Source organism: Lepidochelys olivacea (genome assembly GCF_965140295.1).
Source record: "Lepidochelys olivacea isolate rLepOli2 genome assembly, chromosome: 3".
In the NCBI taxonomy this organism is placed as follows: Eukaryota; Metazoa; Chordata; order Testudines; family Cheloniidae; genus Lepidochelys; species Lepidochelys olivacea.
The window spans coordinates 8658607-8677206 of record NC_140413.1 but is presented as its reverse complement, the minus strand read 5'-3'; the positions used below and the strand labels follow the sequence as shown (position 1 = coordinate 8677206).

Sequence of the window (18600 nt, the reverse complement as noted above, 5' to 3'; positions counted from 1 at the left end):
GCAGCCATGACCCCCCACACCTCTCCCATGTTACCCCACCATTGCCCAGAACCCGCTGGCCAGAGGCAGCCAGAAGGCTGGGGCGCCACCTAACATGGTCCCTGCAGCCTCAAGGGACTACATGCCCCAGCATGCAACGCTCTACGCGGAGCGACAGGGACCCGGGGGACTACGCTTCCCAGCATGCATCACCCCCTCCTGACCCTCGCAGCCCGAAGGGTGGCGCGCGGCCCGCTGGGGGCTGTAGTCCCGCTCCCTCCCGCAGAGAGTCGCGACGCTCCTCCCCCCGCTATCCCCTGCCGGCAGGGTGTCCCGTGCCTGCTTGGAAGACGGAAGCCGAGGAGGAGGGAGAGTCGGAGGAGCGGCGGGATGGGAGACTCCAAAGTGAAGGTGGCGGTGCGGGTCCGTCCCATGAACAGGAGGGGTGAGTGCGGCGCAGCCCCCTGCGCGCCCGGCCCAGGGGGGAAAGGGAGAGACACCGACCCCCCCCCCCGCTCTGAGTGGGGAGAGACCCCGACCGATCCCGGACACCCCCCCCCCCCGCTCTGAGTGGGGAGAGACCCCGACCGATCCCGGACCCCCCCCCCCGCCGCTCTGAGTGGGGAGAGACCCCGACCGACCGACCCTGCCCCTCGCTGAGGGGGAGACCCCGACCGACCCCGGACCCCCCCCCGCTCTGAGTGGGGAGAGACACCGACCGACCCCGGACCCTCCCCCGCTCTGAGTGGGGAGAGACACCGACCGACCCCGGACCCCCCCCCGCTCTGAGTGGGGAGAGACACCGACCGACCGACCCTGCCCCTCGCTGAGGGGGAGACCCCGACCGACCCCGCCCCCCCCGCTCTGAGTGGGGAGAGACCCCGACCGACCCCGCCCCCCCCCGCTCTGAGTGGGGAGAGACCCCGGACCCCCCCCACGCTCTGAGTGGGGAGAGACACCGACCGACCCTGCCCCTCGCTGAGGGGGAGACCCCGACCGACCCTGCCCCCCCCCGCTCTGAGTGGGGAGAGACCCCGACCGACCCCGGACCCCCCCCACGCTCTGAGTGGGGAGAGACACCGACCGACCGACCCTGCCCCTCGCTGAGGGGGAGACCCCGACCGACCCCGCCCCCCCCCGCTCTGAGTGGGGAGAGACCCCGACCGACCCCGCCCCCCCCCGCTCTGAGTGGGGAGAGACCCCGACCGACCCCGGACCCCCCCCCGCTCTGAGTGGGGAGAGACCCCGGACCCCCCCCTGCTCTGAGTGGGGAGAGACCCCGGACCCCCCCCCGCTCTGAGTGGGGAGAGACCCCGACCGACCCCGGACCCCCCCCCGCTCTGAGTGGGGAGAGACACCGACCGTCCCCCTCACACTTACACACACACACACACTAGTCCCTGAAGAGAGAGGGACACCCCCTTGCACGCCCCTCGCTGAGCAAAGCCCCGCACCAAGCCAAGCACTGTGTATGGGGGGGGGGAATTTACTGCCCTCCCCCCCCCCCCCGGGGAGCCTGGCAGCAGGTAGCACCAGGGCAAGGGAGGAACAGACCCTGCTGCTGTGGAGGGTGAGTGGGGTTAAGCTGCCTCCACATAGAGTAGTTACCTCCCCCCCCTTGACTAATTCATGTCCCCTCTGTAACCACCCCATATTTCTCTCCTTTATGAGTCTCATTCCTTCTAAGGTCTCCCCCTTCATAATCTTCCTCCGTCTTCTCTTCCTGTCTCCCACCTCTAGAATCCCCCACCTCTTGCACCCATTTTACAATGGGGCTCCTTCCTTGTCTCCTCACTTCCTTCCCACTCAGATTTCTTCCTTCCCTGTTTTCCCCCCTCTCATTCTCCCCCGCCCATCCGCTTTCCCTTCTCCCTTCCACCAAATGACTCCTCCCTCCGGTTGTGAGAGTGACCCAAAGTGTCCCAGACTCTATGAGGACATGAGGATAAAAGAAGCTGAAGAGGAAGTGTGAATTGACGAGGGAATTTTTAAAATACAACTTGCCTATGGGGTGTATTAATTACAGTCTGGGTATTTTTCTTTTCTTTGACTGTGATTTTTTTAAACTCAGAAAAATGCAGTTGTTGCAGCTGGTCAAGAAACAAATGTACAAAAGGAAATACAGTGTTGTTAAAAGTCAGGAAATAAATTAAGGAAAAAATATACATGTACACACAATTAGTGTCTCAATACAACACTTCTAATGCTCCTGAAACTTACTGTAATGAACAATGAGGTAATGCCAGGTTTGTGTACTGTTATGCAGTCTTAAAGTCTGACTGTCTTAGGGATCATCCTCTGGTAACACTTCAAAAGTTGTTCTTGTGGTTTTTTTTTTTTTTTAATAAACCTAAAGGCAAGAGAGTGATTTTAAAAAACCTGTGTTGTAATTTGCGTTTTAATTTTCAGTAACATTAGTATGAATCTTGGGAGGTGTTTGGATGTGAAATGAGAAATAGTCTGAATTCTGTTCATGGTTATTGCTCATGATCCCTCAAAAGGAGATTTTAAAATATTATAAACCTGTTGCTGACTGACTGTAGAAGCTTAACCTTTGAAATATTCATGACGTCTGCATGCTGTTATTGTCTTTGGACTGTAAATTCCTCAGGGTAGGAAGCTTTCTGCTGTAGATCTATAAAGTGGTATGCAAATCTATTTGTTATGCTTCTACTCATTTATACAATGCCTGGTAATAGGTTCTCTGCAGAAGAAGTACAAGGATCTCTCTGCTGAAAGGATTACCATTTTATCTATGGTACTATTGGTCCAATCCAGCTCCCATTATAGCTAATGGGAATTGGATTGGGCCGCATAAAAATAACTACATCTGCCTCCTTGCAAGACAGGTTTACCACACTAACTTCTTGCTTTGCAGTGGGTGTTTGAGTAAACATTCATTGGTCCACTTATGTTACTTATTTGTTGCATCTTGTTGCAGATTGCATTCCAATACTATAAACACTTATGTGCATAATCTCATTGAGTTCTGTGGAACCACTCATATGAGTGAGGTCACCTGATGGTCTTCTGGGCAAGAACCATATCTTTGTTGTTGTGAATTTAGCAACTAACATAATGAAACCCTGAACCTTTTTGGGGTGCTACCAAAGTATCTAGTTGTTGTTGTTGTTGTTATTTATTATTACTATTATTCACAGCTGTTTTCTTCAATTGAATAGAACTATGTTGGGGTCTCTTGGTTCTTTTTACTAAAGAATATTCACAAGCTCTCAATTTCATCATACAGGTTTTTGATACCAATCTGTAACTTCAAGTGAAGTGACATACATTTATTTTTATGGTAGCTAGGGTGAGTGCTGGACTTCACTTTATAAAAGCGTGTGATGTGACCTAGTTAAATGTCAACTGGACCCATAAAAACAAATAAGGGAAATCTAATGACAGACAATTTGAGCTCATAAAATTTATTTTTACACTTCTGTCTTCAAGTTTATTTTTCGTTCCAAGTAGTATTGATAGATGCGCTAAATGTGTTTGATTCATGAGACAGGTTTCAGAGTAGCAGCCATGTTAGTCTGTATCTGCAAAAAGAACAGGAGTACTTGTGGCATCTTAGCGACTAACAAATTTATTAGAGCAAAAGATCATATATAAATCCTTTCAGTTATCTAGTGATGTACCATACCTATATGTTAGTGTAGAGGGATCTTAACTATACCATACCCTTGTTCATCTTAACAATAACATTAGCTGAAAAAGATGGTTTAGTGATCTCTGCTTCAAATTTGAAGTACCTAGATTCCTTGGAACGATATGTTTAAATCTCTGTCATGTTAACTCAGACCTTCCTCTTTCCAAGGTAGATGAATTGAGTACCGCTCAGTTTGTTGAATGTAAGAAAAAGGATTCTTGTGTCAGCTTTGATATTAAGGCCTTCTTTTCAAGAGAAGGAATTTTCCTTAGGGCTTGTCTACCCTGGCAATTTACAGCGCTGCAACTTCCTCGCTCAGGGGGTGAAAAAACACCCCCCTGAGCGCAGCAAGTTTCAGCGCTGTAAAGGGCCAACGTCGACAGTGCACCAGCGCTGGAAGCCACGCTCCTTGTGGAGGTGTTTTTTTAGAGCGCTGGGAGAGCTCTCTCGCAGTGCTCTGCCACAACCACACAAGGCACGTTAAAGTGCTGCTGCGGCAGTGTGGGCTAGCCCTTAGTGTCCTTGCTGTGTATTTTCCACTATTATGCAATGTGCTGAGTGCCAACTTTCTGCTGCCCTGCACTTTGGAGGTGGTTGCATTTCCACTAGGTTATGAATATATTGTTTGTGAAATGTTCTGGATGAAAGGTACTACAGAAATATAAATGATGTGTCTGAGAATTGAAGTTTATTATGCATGATTAATCTTTTTGTTATAGCATAGCTAGTTTCACAGATGAAGTGGTAAATGTCATATCTTGATGACAGTATGTGAAGCACAAGGATTTTACTCTCCATTATCCTCTTTAAAGTGAATGGTTAGAGTATATTAATATTAAACTCTCATAGTGTAAACAATAATAAACCTGGGGATCACTGTGGAAAACTATGCAGTGACACACAGATAAAGCATGTGGTTCTAGTTTGTTTTAGCTTGCTTAAAATATAATTGCATAACTGAGAAATGCTTATAACACCTTGGGCGTGCTGAGTATTTACTCTCAAAGAGGGACAATAATTATGATTATGGCTAAGATTATGTCACAGATATTTTCAGTAAAAATCATGGACAGGTTTCGGGAAATAAACAAAAATTCAGGGAAGCCCGTGACCTGCCCTTGATTTTTATTAAAAATATCCCTGACAAAATGGGGAGGGAGGAGGTTCCAGCTTCCAAAGGGGCTCTGGGGCCTGCCCACCCGCCACAGCTGGTCCACGGCAGGGGGGTGAGGGGGGTTGCCATCTGCAGGGGCTGGGAGCTCTGGGGTCCCTCTGCTGCCCAGCAGCTCCGGGGCCTGCTGACAGCAGCGGTGCTGCTTGCTGACAGTTCCAGCCCTGGGCAGAAAATGTCACAGTCATCTCTGGAAGTTATAGATTCCAGGAATGCCTATGTTTGCTGTAACTTTGCTCAGATTTTTTTCTTCTTAGTTTTGTTTATTTTGAGCAGTTTTGACAGCACTTTGTATATAATCAATTGGTTTTCCCTTTGTTTGGGTCTTTCACATAGCAAAGGGAAGAAATAATGACTTTTCAGATTTTTCTGAAACAAAAGATGGCAGAGAGCATATGTGGTATCTGAAATTACTTTCAATTTAAAAAAAAACACCTAATTTTTAAGATGATGGTGCTTCTTTAAAATAATTTTTAAAAAGTTTTTTTGTGTTATAAAACTTCAAATTAAAAAACAAATGCTTTCAAAACTCTTCACATTTAATGCTGTTTAGATTACTGCATTTTTCTCAGCTTGGATAAACTTTAGTAAACAAAAACCTAACTTCTCATTTAGGTTCTCATGCAGTAGCATAATACCACAATGTACAGTTGTAAACTCTGCAGAGCCATGTTAATCTGTTTTAAATTGGATAAAAGAAATTCCATTGTCATTTTAAAAAAAAAAAAATCAGGTAAAACGTCTATTGGTCTCAAACTTTGTGAAAGCTTATTTTGAACTTTTATATTTTGGGCCACATTTGACCTGACAATGTTGCATTTTTAAATAAAAGCTTTAGTTATTTATACACTTAATACCATTTTCATGTTTCACAGTTTTCATATTTCAGCTATTCAGTATAAACCACATTAAATACACCTTTTAGTCCTTATAGCCAACAGATTTCCTAAAACTGAAATGGTTGTTTTAAGAGGCAACATAACTCCTCAGACTTGACCAACATTTTGATAAATTGCAGACGTACAAGTTTTACTTTAATATCTCACTTTTCCTTTAGAATTATCCTAAAGCAGTTCTTACAAACTATATATTAAGATCACTTTGTCTACCATTGAACTAGAGCCCCCTCAGAGGTAGCTGTTTAAAAATACCCCACATAACTATGTAATAGTTCAGAAATTTCTACATATGCCTGATTTCTTGGGTCCCAGATCCAATCTATAAAATCCTCTGAAAGCTGTATCTGCCTTAGAACTGGTAAGTTAGGTGTGGACCTAAAGTTATATTTATCTACAAAATTTGAGGTGAAATTGGACATGCAGTTCCTTAATTTTCACCCTAAATAAAGAGATAGAGTTTACATAACCCTACAAGCTCTTTGAGCTAGGCACAGGGCTAAAAGCATATGGCCTGTGTGTGGGATCTCTTACAAGACTCATAAGGCTTGCCAGGGGGTTGATGCACTTAGGTGAAGCCCCACTCATGCAGCTCCTTAGGTGTTCAGGACCTGGGCTCTTCTTCTAATGATTTTAAGAAGATGAGTCTCCCCTCATGCACACCTTGGAGGAATCAAGAAAAAAGTGGGGAGAGAGGAAATGCCCACCATTTTCCTTCATGCCCCAGTTGCACAGTAGGAATTTTCAAAAAAAATTCATCATACTGACACGTATGAGTGATGAGTGCACATTATCAAACAGTTATTCACATGGCTTTGTTAAACACCTGATGCAAGTCCAAAGGTAAATTTGGGTAGGTGGCAAAGATACTTTTGATCGCTTTGGTTTTCAGAGTAGATGTCCCAATTCCCATGCTCTGCAGCTCTGAAATAGGCTTTTGTTACTCTACAGTAAATATTTTCCAAGATGATGAAACTGTGAAGTCTCAAATACTCCAAAAGTAGTCAGCTGATTACTGTATCCTGGTAGTATTCTTCTGTCTTCACTGAAACAAGTGGTTGTTGATTGTGCTTCCCCAGTTAATGCTGTATCTAGTCCCAGTAGATCTGGTAGTATTAATCAGTATTGCCAAACCCAAGCAGTCAATCAAGAGGTAGCCTTAATGCCCTTAATTTCCCCTTCCAACATAATGAATAATGTATAATTGTTTCTTGAGATCCTGTTTAACACATACCAATCTGTCTGCAGGATTTCTACATAGAGGGTGGTTTTACGGTATCTTTGTAACAATCAAAAGAGAGGGTGTATAATATGTGCTAAATCTGCTGGCACGTTTTTTTCTTCCTTTCTCCTGAGGACACGTGGTGTTGAGAAGCTATTCCATCTTGCTTACAAACTTCTGAATGTACTTCCCAAACAGATCTCTCTAAATTGCACTGAGACCCTGATCGGGTGGGGAGCCCCAGACAGGAAGCACTTCATTGCCCTTTAATCCCCTGGGTCAGAGGAGGACAATTGGCTCCAAACACAACGTTGATAGACCTACTCTTCAAGGCTGGATTGAGAATAATTCATCTTTTGTTCCACTTTGTGCTTTACACTAGAAATGTAAACATTTTTAGTAATTGTGAGGAATAAGCTGCTTATTAAAAATCTTGGAATGCAATTACTAGCCAACCAGACCAAGAAAATTTGGCGTGTCACAACTGTAGAGCATAAATATAAACTCAATTAAACTGACAGTACTGTGTGATAATGATAGGCAAGCTGATTGTCAGTACGTGGAGGAGGAAGTCAAAACTAATATTAGAAGAGCTTCGGAAATTTGCCTGGTTGAAAATCTTTCAGAACAAAACTACTTCTCTGGTCTTTACTGGTGCCTGGTGCTTTATATAATGCATTAGAAGGGAACAATTATATGGTTGGGTCACATTAGATTAATTGGAACTAGTGCTCGCCAAACAAAATCTGGTTCTGGCACCCTTGCACCGTGGCTTTCTGTTTTGTGCTTATTCATAGGATGACAAAGACATAGGTCATTCTCACACTTACACACACACACACACACAGAGGTTTTTTTTTAACCTTTTTGTGATCAGCTAAAAAACAAATCTATTTCCATTTTACATGTAGCCATTTATGAAATGAAAGAAACCTGCTTCTACTATGTTACTTTTGTAGTTCCCAGAAGTGTGCTAGGTGTTTCACAGAATAACTTGAAACACATGGTCCTTGCCTCAAAGAGTTTACAATCTAAATTTGAGATGTTATGCAAAGAGTGGAGGTGAGGATGAGGATTACAGTAAACATGGTTAGTCAGTTTAGGCATGAACACATCTTGGTGACTCAATTAAGGTTTTTTTTAGCATATAAAAGTGAGGATATTCTGTTCAGGTTCTTATTCAGCTTTCATCATCATAGTATCTGAGCATCTTTCAGGAGTGATTTAAGCAATATGACCAGTATCTGTCTTGAATATAGAAATAATATTATTTACTCATTTTGGGCCTTGTAAAAGTGGGTTTTCTAGATGTAGTGTCATAATATTGCTCCCATTTCACCCTATCGACAGCTCCACCTGTTAGTGAGTAGACACTTCAGTCTTGCTTCACTTCTACCAAAAACTAGTTTCAGTCCTTGAGGTGGAGAGTATTCCCACACTCTTCTAATGGTTTTATTACCTGTACCAGCTAGCCTATTACTTCCAGGGGTGTCAACCCTCTTCTCTCTAAGTGCACCTTGCTGATATTATACATGCGCACAATTATTACATAAAATGTTCCTAGTAGTTGGTCTGGAATCTGCTGGTGTCTCAGTGCTGGCAAGTGGCATGACATCTCTGTGTCACACCAGTGGATGAGTACATAACTGGAACTTGCCTCATACTAGGGCCAGCCTGCCCCCAGCTAGGTATGCAGAACTGTGACAGCAGCAAGGAGAGCCTTCAACAAAACTCAACTAGTACTTTCAGTTTGAAAAGAATAAATGCTTTTAAATCACACTAAATCAATCACAATAGACTGTCTCTGGCACTGAAGTTTAACACTAGTTCTGGTGTTTTTTTGTGTGGCTAGTGGGGAGCTTGGTGGCTAGAGGAAGTGATAGTGCATAAAATCTGGTACATTAAGAATGGCATTTGATACTTTTTTATTTCTTTATAGAGTTTGATCTGCATACAAAATGTGTGGTGGATGTGGACACAAACAAGGTTATTCTTCATCCTGTAAACACCAATCTTTCAAAAGGAGATGCCAGGTAAGACTCTTAAAATAAGAAGCAGTGGTCTAATACATTAGGTACGGACCTAGCAACTGGGAGATTTTGGTTCCAGCATATGATCTTGGGCACATTTCTTAAATTCTCCAATATAGTTACCCCCATCTTTAAAATGAGGCCAATAATGTATACCCACCTCAGTAAGGTACTCTTGAGATCTACATGTGATTCTAGAGAGAATACTTGCACACCACCCTTCCCTAACTAATATTGCAACCCATAATGCTGTTAGTTACCTTTTCATTTATTCATTTCTGTACTCCTGTGTGGGTTGTTTTAGATGTGACAGCTGATTTCAGAGCAGGGCAAAGTCTCCCTCATTTTTGGAAGAAGGAAATTTGCTCATACTTTTTCATGCAACTTTGCTTGTGTCTGGTCAGTAAGGGAAAGGACATGCAGGCATATTGGAGAGATCTATAGCTATAGTAGGTGCCTAGATATTGAGAGTATTAGATGCATTAAGAATGCTTAGCATGGAGATGACGGTTGAAGGCAGGGACTAACTTTTATGTAGAAAATGACCAAGAGACTGCAAATGTATTAACCCCTAAATGCCAAAGGTCCTGGTGATGTTTGAAAGAGGGGGAGAGTGACTGGCTTATTTCTTGTTTGCTCTCAGGAGAAGAAAGGAGAAACCGAAAACAAAGTGGGGGTGAAAGAAAGAAGGGTGAAGTGTAGAGAGAGACCAGTGAAAATGTACTGAAAACAATACAGTAAAAGAGATGACATTATCCATTATTTTAAAAAAGAGCAAAAACAGGAGTTAGGAAGTATATTGAAGCTAGGAAGGGAAGGAAAGAATAACAGGTAAGAACTGTAGTTCTTTACATTTCAAAAAACTTACTTAAAGTTGGTTGACAGTGTTAAATACAATGCATAACTACTTTTTTTTCCTTAAAATTACAGTGGTTTTGGGAGTGTAGTGGCACAGTAATTCATCCTGTTCAGAAGACTTAGTCTTTGGGCTAGAAGATGTCACGTAAACTTCTCAAGCCCTAAGTAGCATGTAGAAAAATGAGGCAAGAGGAGATTAATGAGACCCTGTGCAGACTTCCACTGATGTCAATGAAAAGGCTTCTGCTGAAGTCAGTGGAAGCTGGTTCAGGGCTTTTGTGACTTGCCCAAAGTCAAATAGGAAGTCTGGTAGAGCTAGGTATAGAACCCATATTATTTAGCTCATGATTTCAGTCCTCTGCTGTAGCCACAAGACCAACTAATTCTGTCTTGAAAGTTGTCTAAAACTGTTCATGTAAAGTCACAGGTAGTTGGTAAGGAACTTGTAGTTAAAATACCTGTTGTGGGTGGGGAATTCAGTCATGTGGTAGAAGTGCTTTCGCTTCCCTGGACTGAGTCAGCTCACTAAACAATGGGCAAAGTTCAAATTTGCTAGACTATTATATTGGGATTACAAGGTGTGTATCCCCTATGAAGGGAAAACTAGCATTCCTCCCACTTCTAAGCAAATAGGCTGAAGGCGTAAGTACAAAACTGAGAACCATATAATTGGAACAAAGCCAGATGGAGGTTGGGGGTGTGGAACACAGTAGCTCATATTCATTGTGGGTTTTTTTTTATGGGTTATGTGGCCACCTCATCCCTGTCCTTTACCTGTGACACTGGCCAGTCTGATTAAAGTTCTGCATTACACATCCCTCCATCCACAAATGTCAGAAAATCTGGTACTGTTGCCAAGTCAACAGGCAAGCATCTGATGTAGTATTTTCCATTTCCCAGTTTCCACAGTCTGTGAAATATTACTTTAGGGACAAATACAGTCCTGCATAACTGAAAAGGGTAGCAGAGAGTCAGAGAAATTTGGCTGTGGTATGAGGGTTGAGGGAACATATCTCTAGCTAGCAGATTTATACCAAAACATCTGTGCTGTCCCTACATCCTACCCACACAAATTCCTCAAGGCCAGGCCCATGAGTCTGGAAAATTTCTCACTGCTATGTTCAAGTTTTAGGTAGAAGATTTCAGGCAGTAACAAAAATTCAATTGATAAGGTGTCCTAGTTTGGGATAAGGGACTGTGAAGTGAGGCTGTACATGAACAAGGCAATTTATAATTCAGTTACTAGTAACTCTTAGCCTCCTTTAAAACGGAATAAAAGGATTCCTTCTCCCCACTTGCCTTTCCCCTGCATCACAAAATAATCAACTGTAGAGTTTGGAAGGTTTGACTCCTTTTTTTTTTGTTTTATTTTTTATTTTATTTTAAACATTAAACAATCCAGCAAGTCAACTGTTCCAGCTGCTTTATGGCTTTACTTACATATGACTGGATGTTCAGTGACTAATCTTTTAATGATACTCTAGATTTGCAAAGCAAAACTTCATAACTAGGAGTGTTGTTTAAAAGAAAAGTTGGAACTCCTGAGTTCTATTCCAACTCTTAATGGATATCTTGAAAACTTGGGCTTTAACATCTCTGCTTCTGTTTTTCCCCATCTGCAGGATGGATCTTGTATTTATCTATTTCATTAGAGATGGTGAAAATTAATGAATGCTAGTCAAATGATTTGAAAGCCTTAGATGAAATGTGTCTGGCTGTGTGTGTTTCTGAACAGGTTACACCTTGAAGACACTTATTACCCCTGCTAGCCTTCCTTAACCCAGGAGTGACCTTACATGGGACAGCGAAATCTAGCCAGTTACTGTATTGGGTAGCCCTTATTATGGCGGTGGCAGTAGTGTCGGTAATCTGCTCATGTAAAGTAGGTCAACTTCAAAATCTACAGAATAACCTCCAAGCTGGTTATGCTACAATATTAGCTCCAATCTTAGTTTGGTTTTGTGTGTGTTCTTCCTCCCTTTGTAAAGAAGGAAGCTATCTAACACACACACACACCCCACCCCCTCTGTTCGGTAACACTGTCTGCAAAGGCCTACCAAGAAAAACTTCTCTAAAGCTGCTGTCATAAAAATGCGTAGCTATAAATCCTTAGACGTTTGTCTTCCGTCTAACTCCTCCCATCCCCACCTCCAGACTTGCAGCACTGCAGTAGCACGGCTGCAGCACTTAGTGAATATGCTGCCTTTGCCAACAGGAGAGCTTCTCCCATCAGCATAGGGACTCCACCTTCCTGACTGGCGGTAGCTATGTCAACCGGAGAAGCCCTTCCGTTGACATAGCACGGTCTGCCCAGAGGTTGGGTTCACAGGCACTGACTTTTGTTTTTGCTGGTGGATTCCCCACCCCCACTCCATCCTGAGCCCCGTTGCCATTTGGCCTTTTCCCGTTCCTGCTCTGCCCCCTTCCCTGAGACCCCCCAAGCACCCCTGCCACTCTGTCCTCTCTGCCTTCTCCCCTGAGCGCCTCCCACTTGCTGTTCGCTCCTTTCTACCCCCTCCTGCATTAAGGGCCAATGATTGGAGGAGTGGGCAGGGAGGAGCGAACAGCTGTGGCCTCGGGGGAGGAGGTGCAGCATGGATGGGGTCCAAGGGCAAGAGGTCAAGCAGGGGCGGGGCCTCAGGGTGGAGTGCAGGCCGGGCACCCATAAAGTTGGCGCCTATGGTTATGTTGTTATAACTAGGTCACCTGAAAATCCACACCCTGGAGCAATGTAGTTATACCAAGATAAGTTCCTAGTGTAGACCAAGCCTAATTTTATCTTATGGAGCTGTTTGTGTTCTCTCTGTTGCAAAAGGTCAGAGCTCATATTTCCTCACCAACATAAAATTTTACAGTGCATTGTAAGCATTATTCAAAAGTTTATTAGTTTGTAGTTGGCATGGGGGAGGTTGTGACTTCATTTTGATAAGGGTGAACAGATAAGATCTGCATAACAACTGGGATGTCTGTAAGAACTAAGTTTTTGAATAACCCATAAATAGATTGCACTTCCTGAAGCTTCTACGGCTTCTTGATTCTAGACTTTTTTTTTGTTTAGAAAACATAGTATTTAAACAGACAGATTTTTTTTTTTTAAAGGCTAGAAATTAACTACTTTTGACCAGTTAGGGAAAAGGAGATAAATTACAGGGCATAATTATAATTGTGTGTAAATGATAAACCCTTGGTTAATTTGCATATTGGTCAAACCCAGGGTTATAAACAAAGAGCGATGGTTGTAAATTACAGCACTTACTAAATCAGTCCAATAGACGCCAGCATTACAAAAAATATTGGACTTTATTTTTAACCATGTGCCTTTATTAATCGCTAAAAGTAGTTTCAGATACTATGTATGTTCTTTAGTTCCAGTCCCTATTTATGGTTTTATAGTCACATTACTATTTTCAAAATCCTTCCCTTCCCCATTATTATATGACAGACTGACAAGCAAGGGACCTTCCAGGGTAAATTGTGCAACTGACTATTTTATGCATTTGATAATTTTTGTATATAAACAAAAACAAACAAAAATGATATTTCAGTTATACTAATATTAGGTAAAAACTGTTCAGTTACAAGTGTCATTGATGGTGACCTTAAATATCTAACACTGCTCTGAGTAATAATAAATAAATTAAAAAAACATAAATCGTGGTTTGTTTTTTAGTGTTCAAAATGACAGCACAGTCTGTTGCTAAGGAAACTGGTTTCAGAGTAGCAGCCGTGTTAGTCTGTATTCGCAAAAAGAAAAGGAGTAGTTGTGGCACCTTAGAGACTAACCAATTTATTTGAGCATAAGCTTTCGTGAGTTACAGCCCACTTCATCAGATGCTGTAGCTCACGAAAGCTTATGCTCAAATAAAGTGGTTAGTCTCTAAGGTGCCACAAGTCCTCCTTTTCTTTTTAAGGAAACTGGGTTGTATAAAGAATTTACACAGTTTTCACTATCCCCTAAGGATTTTCAGAAAGCTGAAGATGAAATCAGCTGGCATCTTATTCAGCTCTGAGATTTTTTGCATCCTCAATATACATGTTTGGAACTCAGGAGTTACCTCTCCTTTGCTCACTTGATAAGCAACAGCCCAACCAAATATAATCAAGAACGTTTTAGTGCCTTTATAAGATTCTTTGGCCACGCACCTTTTGCAGGTTTTTCTGAGGCAGATGTGGCAGCCTCTACAGAGACTTGAGGGGGGAGATGGCAAACAATTATGGGCTACAACCTTTTCCTGTAGAAATTCTTAACAGGCTCTACTTTGAGATCTATGGGGACATGGCAATTGGATCATTATGGCTACTGCTAACCACTTGGTAATATCCAGTGATGAGCTGCCAAAATCTTAACAACCGGTTCCCTCCTCACCCCACGAGGGGGTCGTGCCCCCCAACCCCGGGACTCCTGCCCCATCCAACCCCCCACGTTCCTTGACATGCCCCCACCCCCCCCGGACCCTTGCCCCTTCCACCCCTGTCCCCTGACTGCCCCCAGAACGGGCAGAAGGGTCTCGTGGGCTACCGTAGTGGGTGCCCACCGCAGTGGGTGCCCACCCCGCCCCTAAGAGCCAGAGGGACCTGCCGGGGGGCGAGGTGGGGAGTCCCAGCGTTGCTTGCCTGGGGCAGCTCCCAGGAAGCATCCGGCAGGTCCCTCTGGCTTCTAGGGGTGAGGTAGCGTAGCTGAGGGGGAGCAAGGGGAGCAGCTGCTCCCCCCACTGATCACATCAAAAGTGGTGCCTTAGGCACTGACTCCATGGGTGCTCCGGGGCTGGAGCATCCACAGGGAGAATTTGGTGGGTGCAGAGCACCCACCAGCAGCTCTGCGCCTGGCCCCAGCTCACCTCCGCTCCGCCTCCTCCCCCTTCTCCTCCTCCTCCCCTGAACGCGCCACCCCACTCTGCTTCTCTGCCCTCCCCCCCCATTCCCCCCCCCCCCGCGGCCTTCCCGCGAATCGGCTTCGTGCTCAGGCCCAGGGAGGCAGAGGTGAGCTTGGGCGGGGAGCGGTTCCCCTGCGCGCCCCGCCCCCTACCCCGGTTACTTGCTGCGGTGTGGGTGGCCCTCCTTGCACCCTCCGCCCCAGCTCACCTCCGCTCCGCCTCCCTGGGCCTGAGCACGAAGCCGGCGCTTGCTTCTCAGCCCTCCCAGGCTTCCTGCACAAACAGCTGATTCGTGGTGTGTGTGTGTGTGTGTGTGGAGAAGCACAGCGGGCGGAAGCATAACTTGCGGACGGAAGGGGAGCAGAGGTGGGCTGGGCGCAGGGCGGGGCAGGGAGCTGCTGGTGGGTGCTCTGGAGCCACCAGATTTTCCCCATGGGTGCTCCAACCCCGGAGCACCCACGGTGTCGGTGCCTAAGGCACCACTGTTGCCCTCGCGCGACAACCGGTTCTAAAAGGGTTTCTAAATTTAACAACCGGTTCCAGTGAACTGGTGCAAACCGGCTCCAGCTCACCACTGGTAATATCCCTTAGGAGATAAATCTTATCTAGGTGAATTTGACAGGATATTGAGAAAGCAGGACTAATTTCCATGGAGCTCAGCAAACAGCCTAGCTGTTCTAGAGCAGGGTGAACTTTTCATAGACCGCAGATTTGAATGAGTGGCTGATTTAATAAGTTTGAGATGAAACAGTAGATAATCCAGTATGCTGAACTCTTCAACTCTTTCTCTCTGTTGGGACTGATTGTTTTTTAATGAAGTTAAGAGCTCTTTGTTCCTGTTCCAGAAGAGAGGGAGATGGGGTTTTCCCCAGACCGGCTCTTCTCAGGTAATAAAGATGAGACAGTGTAAGAAGTTGATGTGTCAAAAGACACGGTGCTGGAAAATAATGATATTTGAGTTCAGAGTAATAAGTAGCATAAAACCAAGAGTTCTGAAGGGACTACAGAGTGAAGTGGCTGAACTGCTAACTAAGATATGCAATCTGTAGCACAATAATTGACTTGAACTTGTCCATAGAATAGCAGATAAAGGAAAGCTAGCTGATATATTATTATTTGGATTAAAAAAAAAAAAGGCTTTGGCAAAATCCCTTAAACTAAGTAGTGAAGGGGTGAGAAATAATTGCTGTCATAGGTTCGCTGTCAGCGAAGAGATGAGAGAGTAGGAATAAATGGTCAACTTTTTGCCATACTGAATATTGACATTGATTCATAAAAGGATTATCCATTTATATTGATGATGGGAGCCGTACACAGTTACATTAGGTAGGGTGACTTTCTTTTAGAAAGCATATCAACTTCATGATTCAGGGCATAAGCCATGACCACTTGTTTCTTGAGGTTACGCAGAAGCTTCCTTTATTGGGCAGGTTCCATAACTATTCAGAATGTGGTTTCCTGAACTTTACTCTGAAGCATCTGGTATTGACCATGGCCAGAGACTGAATATTGGACTAGATGGATCACTTGTCAGGTCTGGTTCTGCAATTTTTATGTTGCTATTTGACCGCAAGCCTGCTGGGGAAGGAGATGTTTCTGTGCCTGAAGATGAAAAGAGAATGTTACAATTTACAGCCTTTTTCTTTCCCGTTTCCTCCCTGTTGTTAGCTGTTGTTGTAGCTACTCTTGCTTGGGATGGCATCAATTCACAATTGATGTTCTGTGGGTGTAGAAACAGAACTTGTTAGTTAATTGGCTCTGTGCACATCAGTATGCTATTGAGGAATTTCTTGCCTTATGGATGAGTGTTCATATTCAGTTCTAAAGCTCCAATTGTGAGTGGAATTTATGGGTTACATATTCAATTTAGTCTTACACTAAACAAGTCTTCATACTGTGTCTTGTAATATAAAAGTATCCACTAAGGAAGATGGAATGGACAAAGCATTTATGAAAAAGTTCAAAAAAATCCTGGACTGTGACTTGTTAGCCTGTTGACAATGAGCTGAGGGGAAGCCTGCAATTCACAAGATCCATATTGGTGTACTGAGGGTCTGGAAATGGAGCTAACCAGTAACTCTAGTGAGCAAAAACAGCCTTGTGAGACTGATGTTTCCTGTATTACTAATATTGCCTGTGTAGCTTTGTTACCTGAGTGTTTGAAAACAGCATTTAACAGATGTTTTCAGTAAGATCACCTGGAGATCTTTCTTATGAAATTCCTTCATACAGACTCCTGCTGACATTTATAGATCAACTTCCTAAGGAAGCTTAAAGCTTAGCTATAAAATATTTCCTCTAATTCAGGCCTTTATCATTTAAAATTATGATTTAGCTGTTTGAGTGGTTGCACAGATTTCTGGCAAAGTCGGTTACTTTTTAAGTCAGTTATTAGTAGGACTTATTGTAGTACAAGGCGTATTAGATCTAAATTATGTAGCATGTTTCCTGATTTATGTAGTAGAGCTGAACTGTATTTTGTACTCAAAAGGGATCTTTAATTTTACTGAAATATTTCTGAAAGTGTGTGGGTCTGTGTGTGTGTGTGAGATATATAAAAAACTCAAATGCCACAGGAATTCATCAAGAGCTTGTGTGGATTCCTGAGATGCTTGGGCACTCTGCATGGCAGCTGACTGCCCATCCTGCATGGAACTTAAGCTGGGTAAGTGTGGGGACAGGCAGAGATAGAAGGATTTGAAACACTATCTTGAGGACATCAGAAGGAAGTTTCCAAGAGTATGCAACTGCCATCTAAGACTCATAAACCACACAGAAGTGGAGGTTCCACTCCTATGTGGTTTAGGAGTTGAATAACACAGGGAGGTGGCTGCCATGTGGAACACCTATCACGCATAGGAGTTGGACATTTAGGAGCTGTGCTAGAGAAGAAGGTGGCTGTTGTACAGAAAATGGTAGGTGTCTATACTAAGGAACAGGAAGGTGGCAGCAACAAGAGAATTTTTGCAGATTTGTGATATATGGATTAATGTAACATCCTGGCAAAAATGTAAATATATTCAGCCATTTGGGAGGTTAAATAACTGCGTAATGTCCAGGGCCTTAAGTATTAATTTATGAAACTAGACAAATGTGGTCATCACATGACAGCCTTTGAGCTGGAGAGCTGTCTGATGTGGGACATGAAACAAGGATTCAGAAATTCCTACAGTTGTCAAATGAAACCTACTATAGTTATTTTAATGTTCTTTTTTTATTTTTAGAACAAAAAGTTGAAATGACGTGTGAATGGAATAAGAATCTTTTGGTTCTGCATTTGAAAGACAACCAGTTTGGGACTGAGAATATAATCAGGTTGTAAAATAGTTTCATACTAACTCAAGACTAAAAGTGAAAATGCAGAAACTAATCAAAAACTCTTGCTATGGAGCAAATGTAATAAAGAAAACCTGTAACTATCCCTGAAGGCTTTTGTGTGTTTAATAGGGCTATAAGAAGAAGCTGCTGTATTTTCTCAAGCAAAACATGAAATAAACTTTAAAATTTTACAATTATGTAAATGTCTAAAAGGATAAATGTTCTTCCCATCCCTCTTTCCTCCCCCCAGTCTGGCTCTTTGCTAGCCACTCTTCCCTTCATTGTGACCATCCAAATCAGAGCTATGTAAAGTTTTGTAAATTTTATACTGTGGAATATAACATGAGTGAAAACTCTTTTTAAATTAGAACAGGGTCTTGAGCATCTCCGAGCTCCCCTGTTTTCAGTGGGAGTTACAGGTGCTGAGCACCACTAAGAATGAGTCCTTGAATATGCCAGTTGTCTTCATGCAGCTTCATAGCATGTCATAAGCTATAGTCTTTGTCACTGAGACTCACAACTAAAATTGATTTTGAAGGCAGATTACAATAGGATAGGTTTGCAGTCTACAGTCAGAGATAAGACAAGTTTCTTTTT

General features: G+C 43.5%; 1 protein-coding gene across 2 annotated transcripts in view; it reads left to right on the top strand.

Annotated features, from left to right (window-relative positions):
* Positions 1–307: 307 nt before the first annotated feature.
* Positions 308–18600, top strand: part of KIF13B (kinesin family member 13B) — a 205879-nt gene continuing 187586 nt past the window's right edge. For both annotated transcript variants that reach the window (XM_084622092.1, XM_084622091.1), the window contains exons 1-2: positions 308–424; positions 8863–8956. In XM_084622092.1, the coding sequence (XP_084478218.1) occupies positions 370–424; positions 8863–8956 (149 nt within the window). In that variant the 5' untranslated portion in view covers positions 308–369. The remainder of the gene's footprint in view (positions 425–8862; positions 8957–18600) is intronic.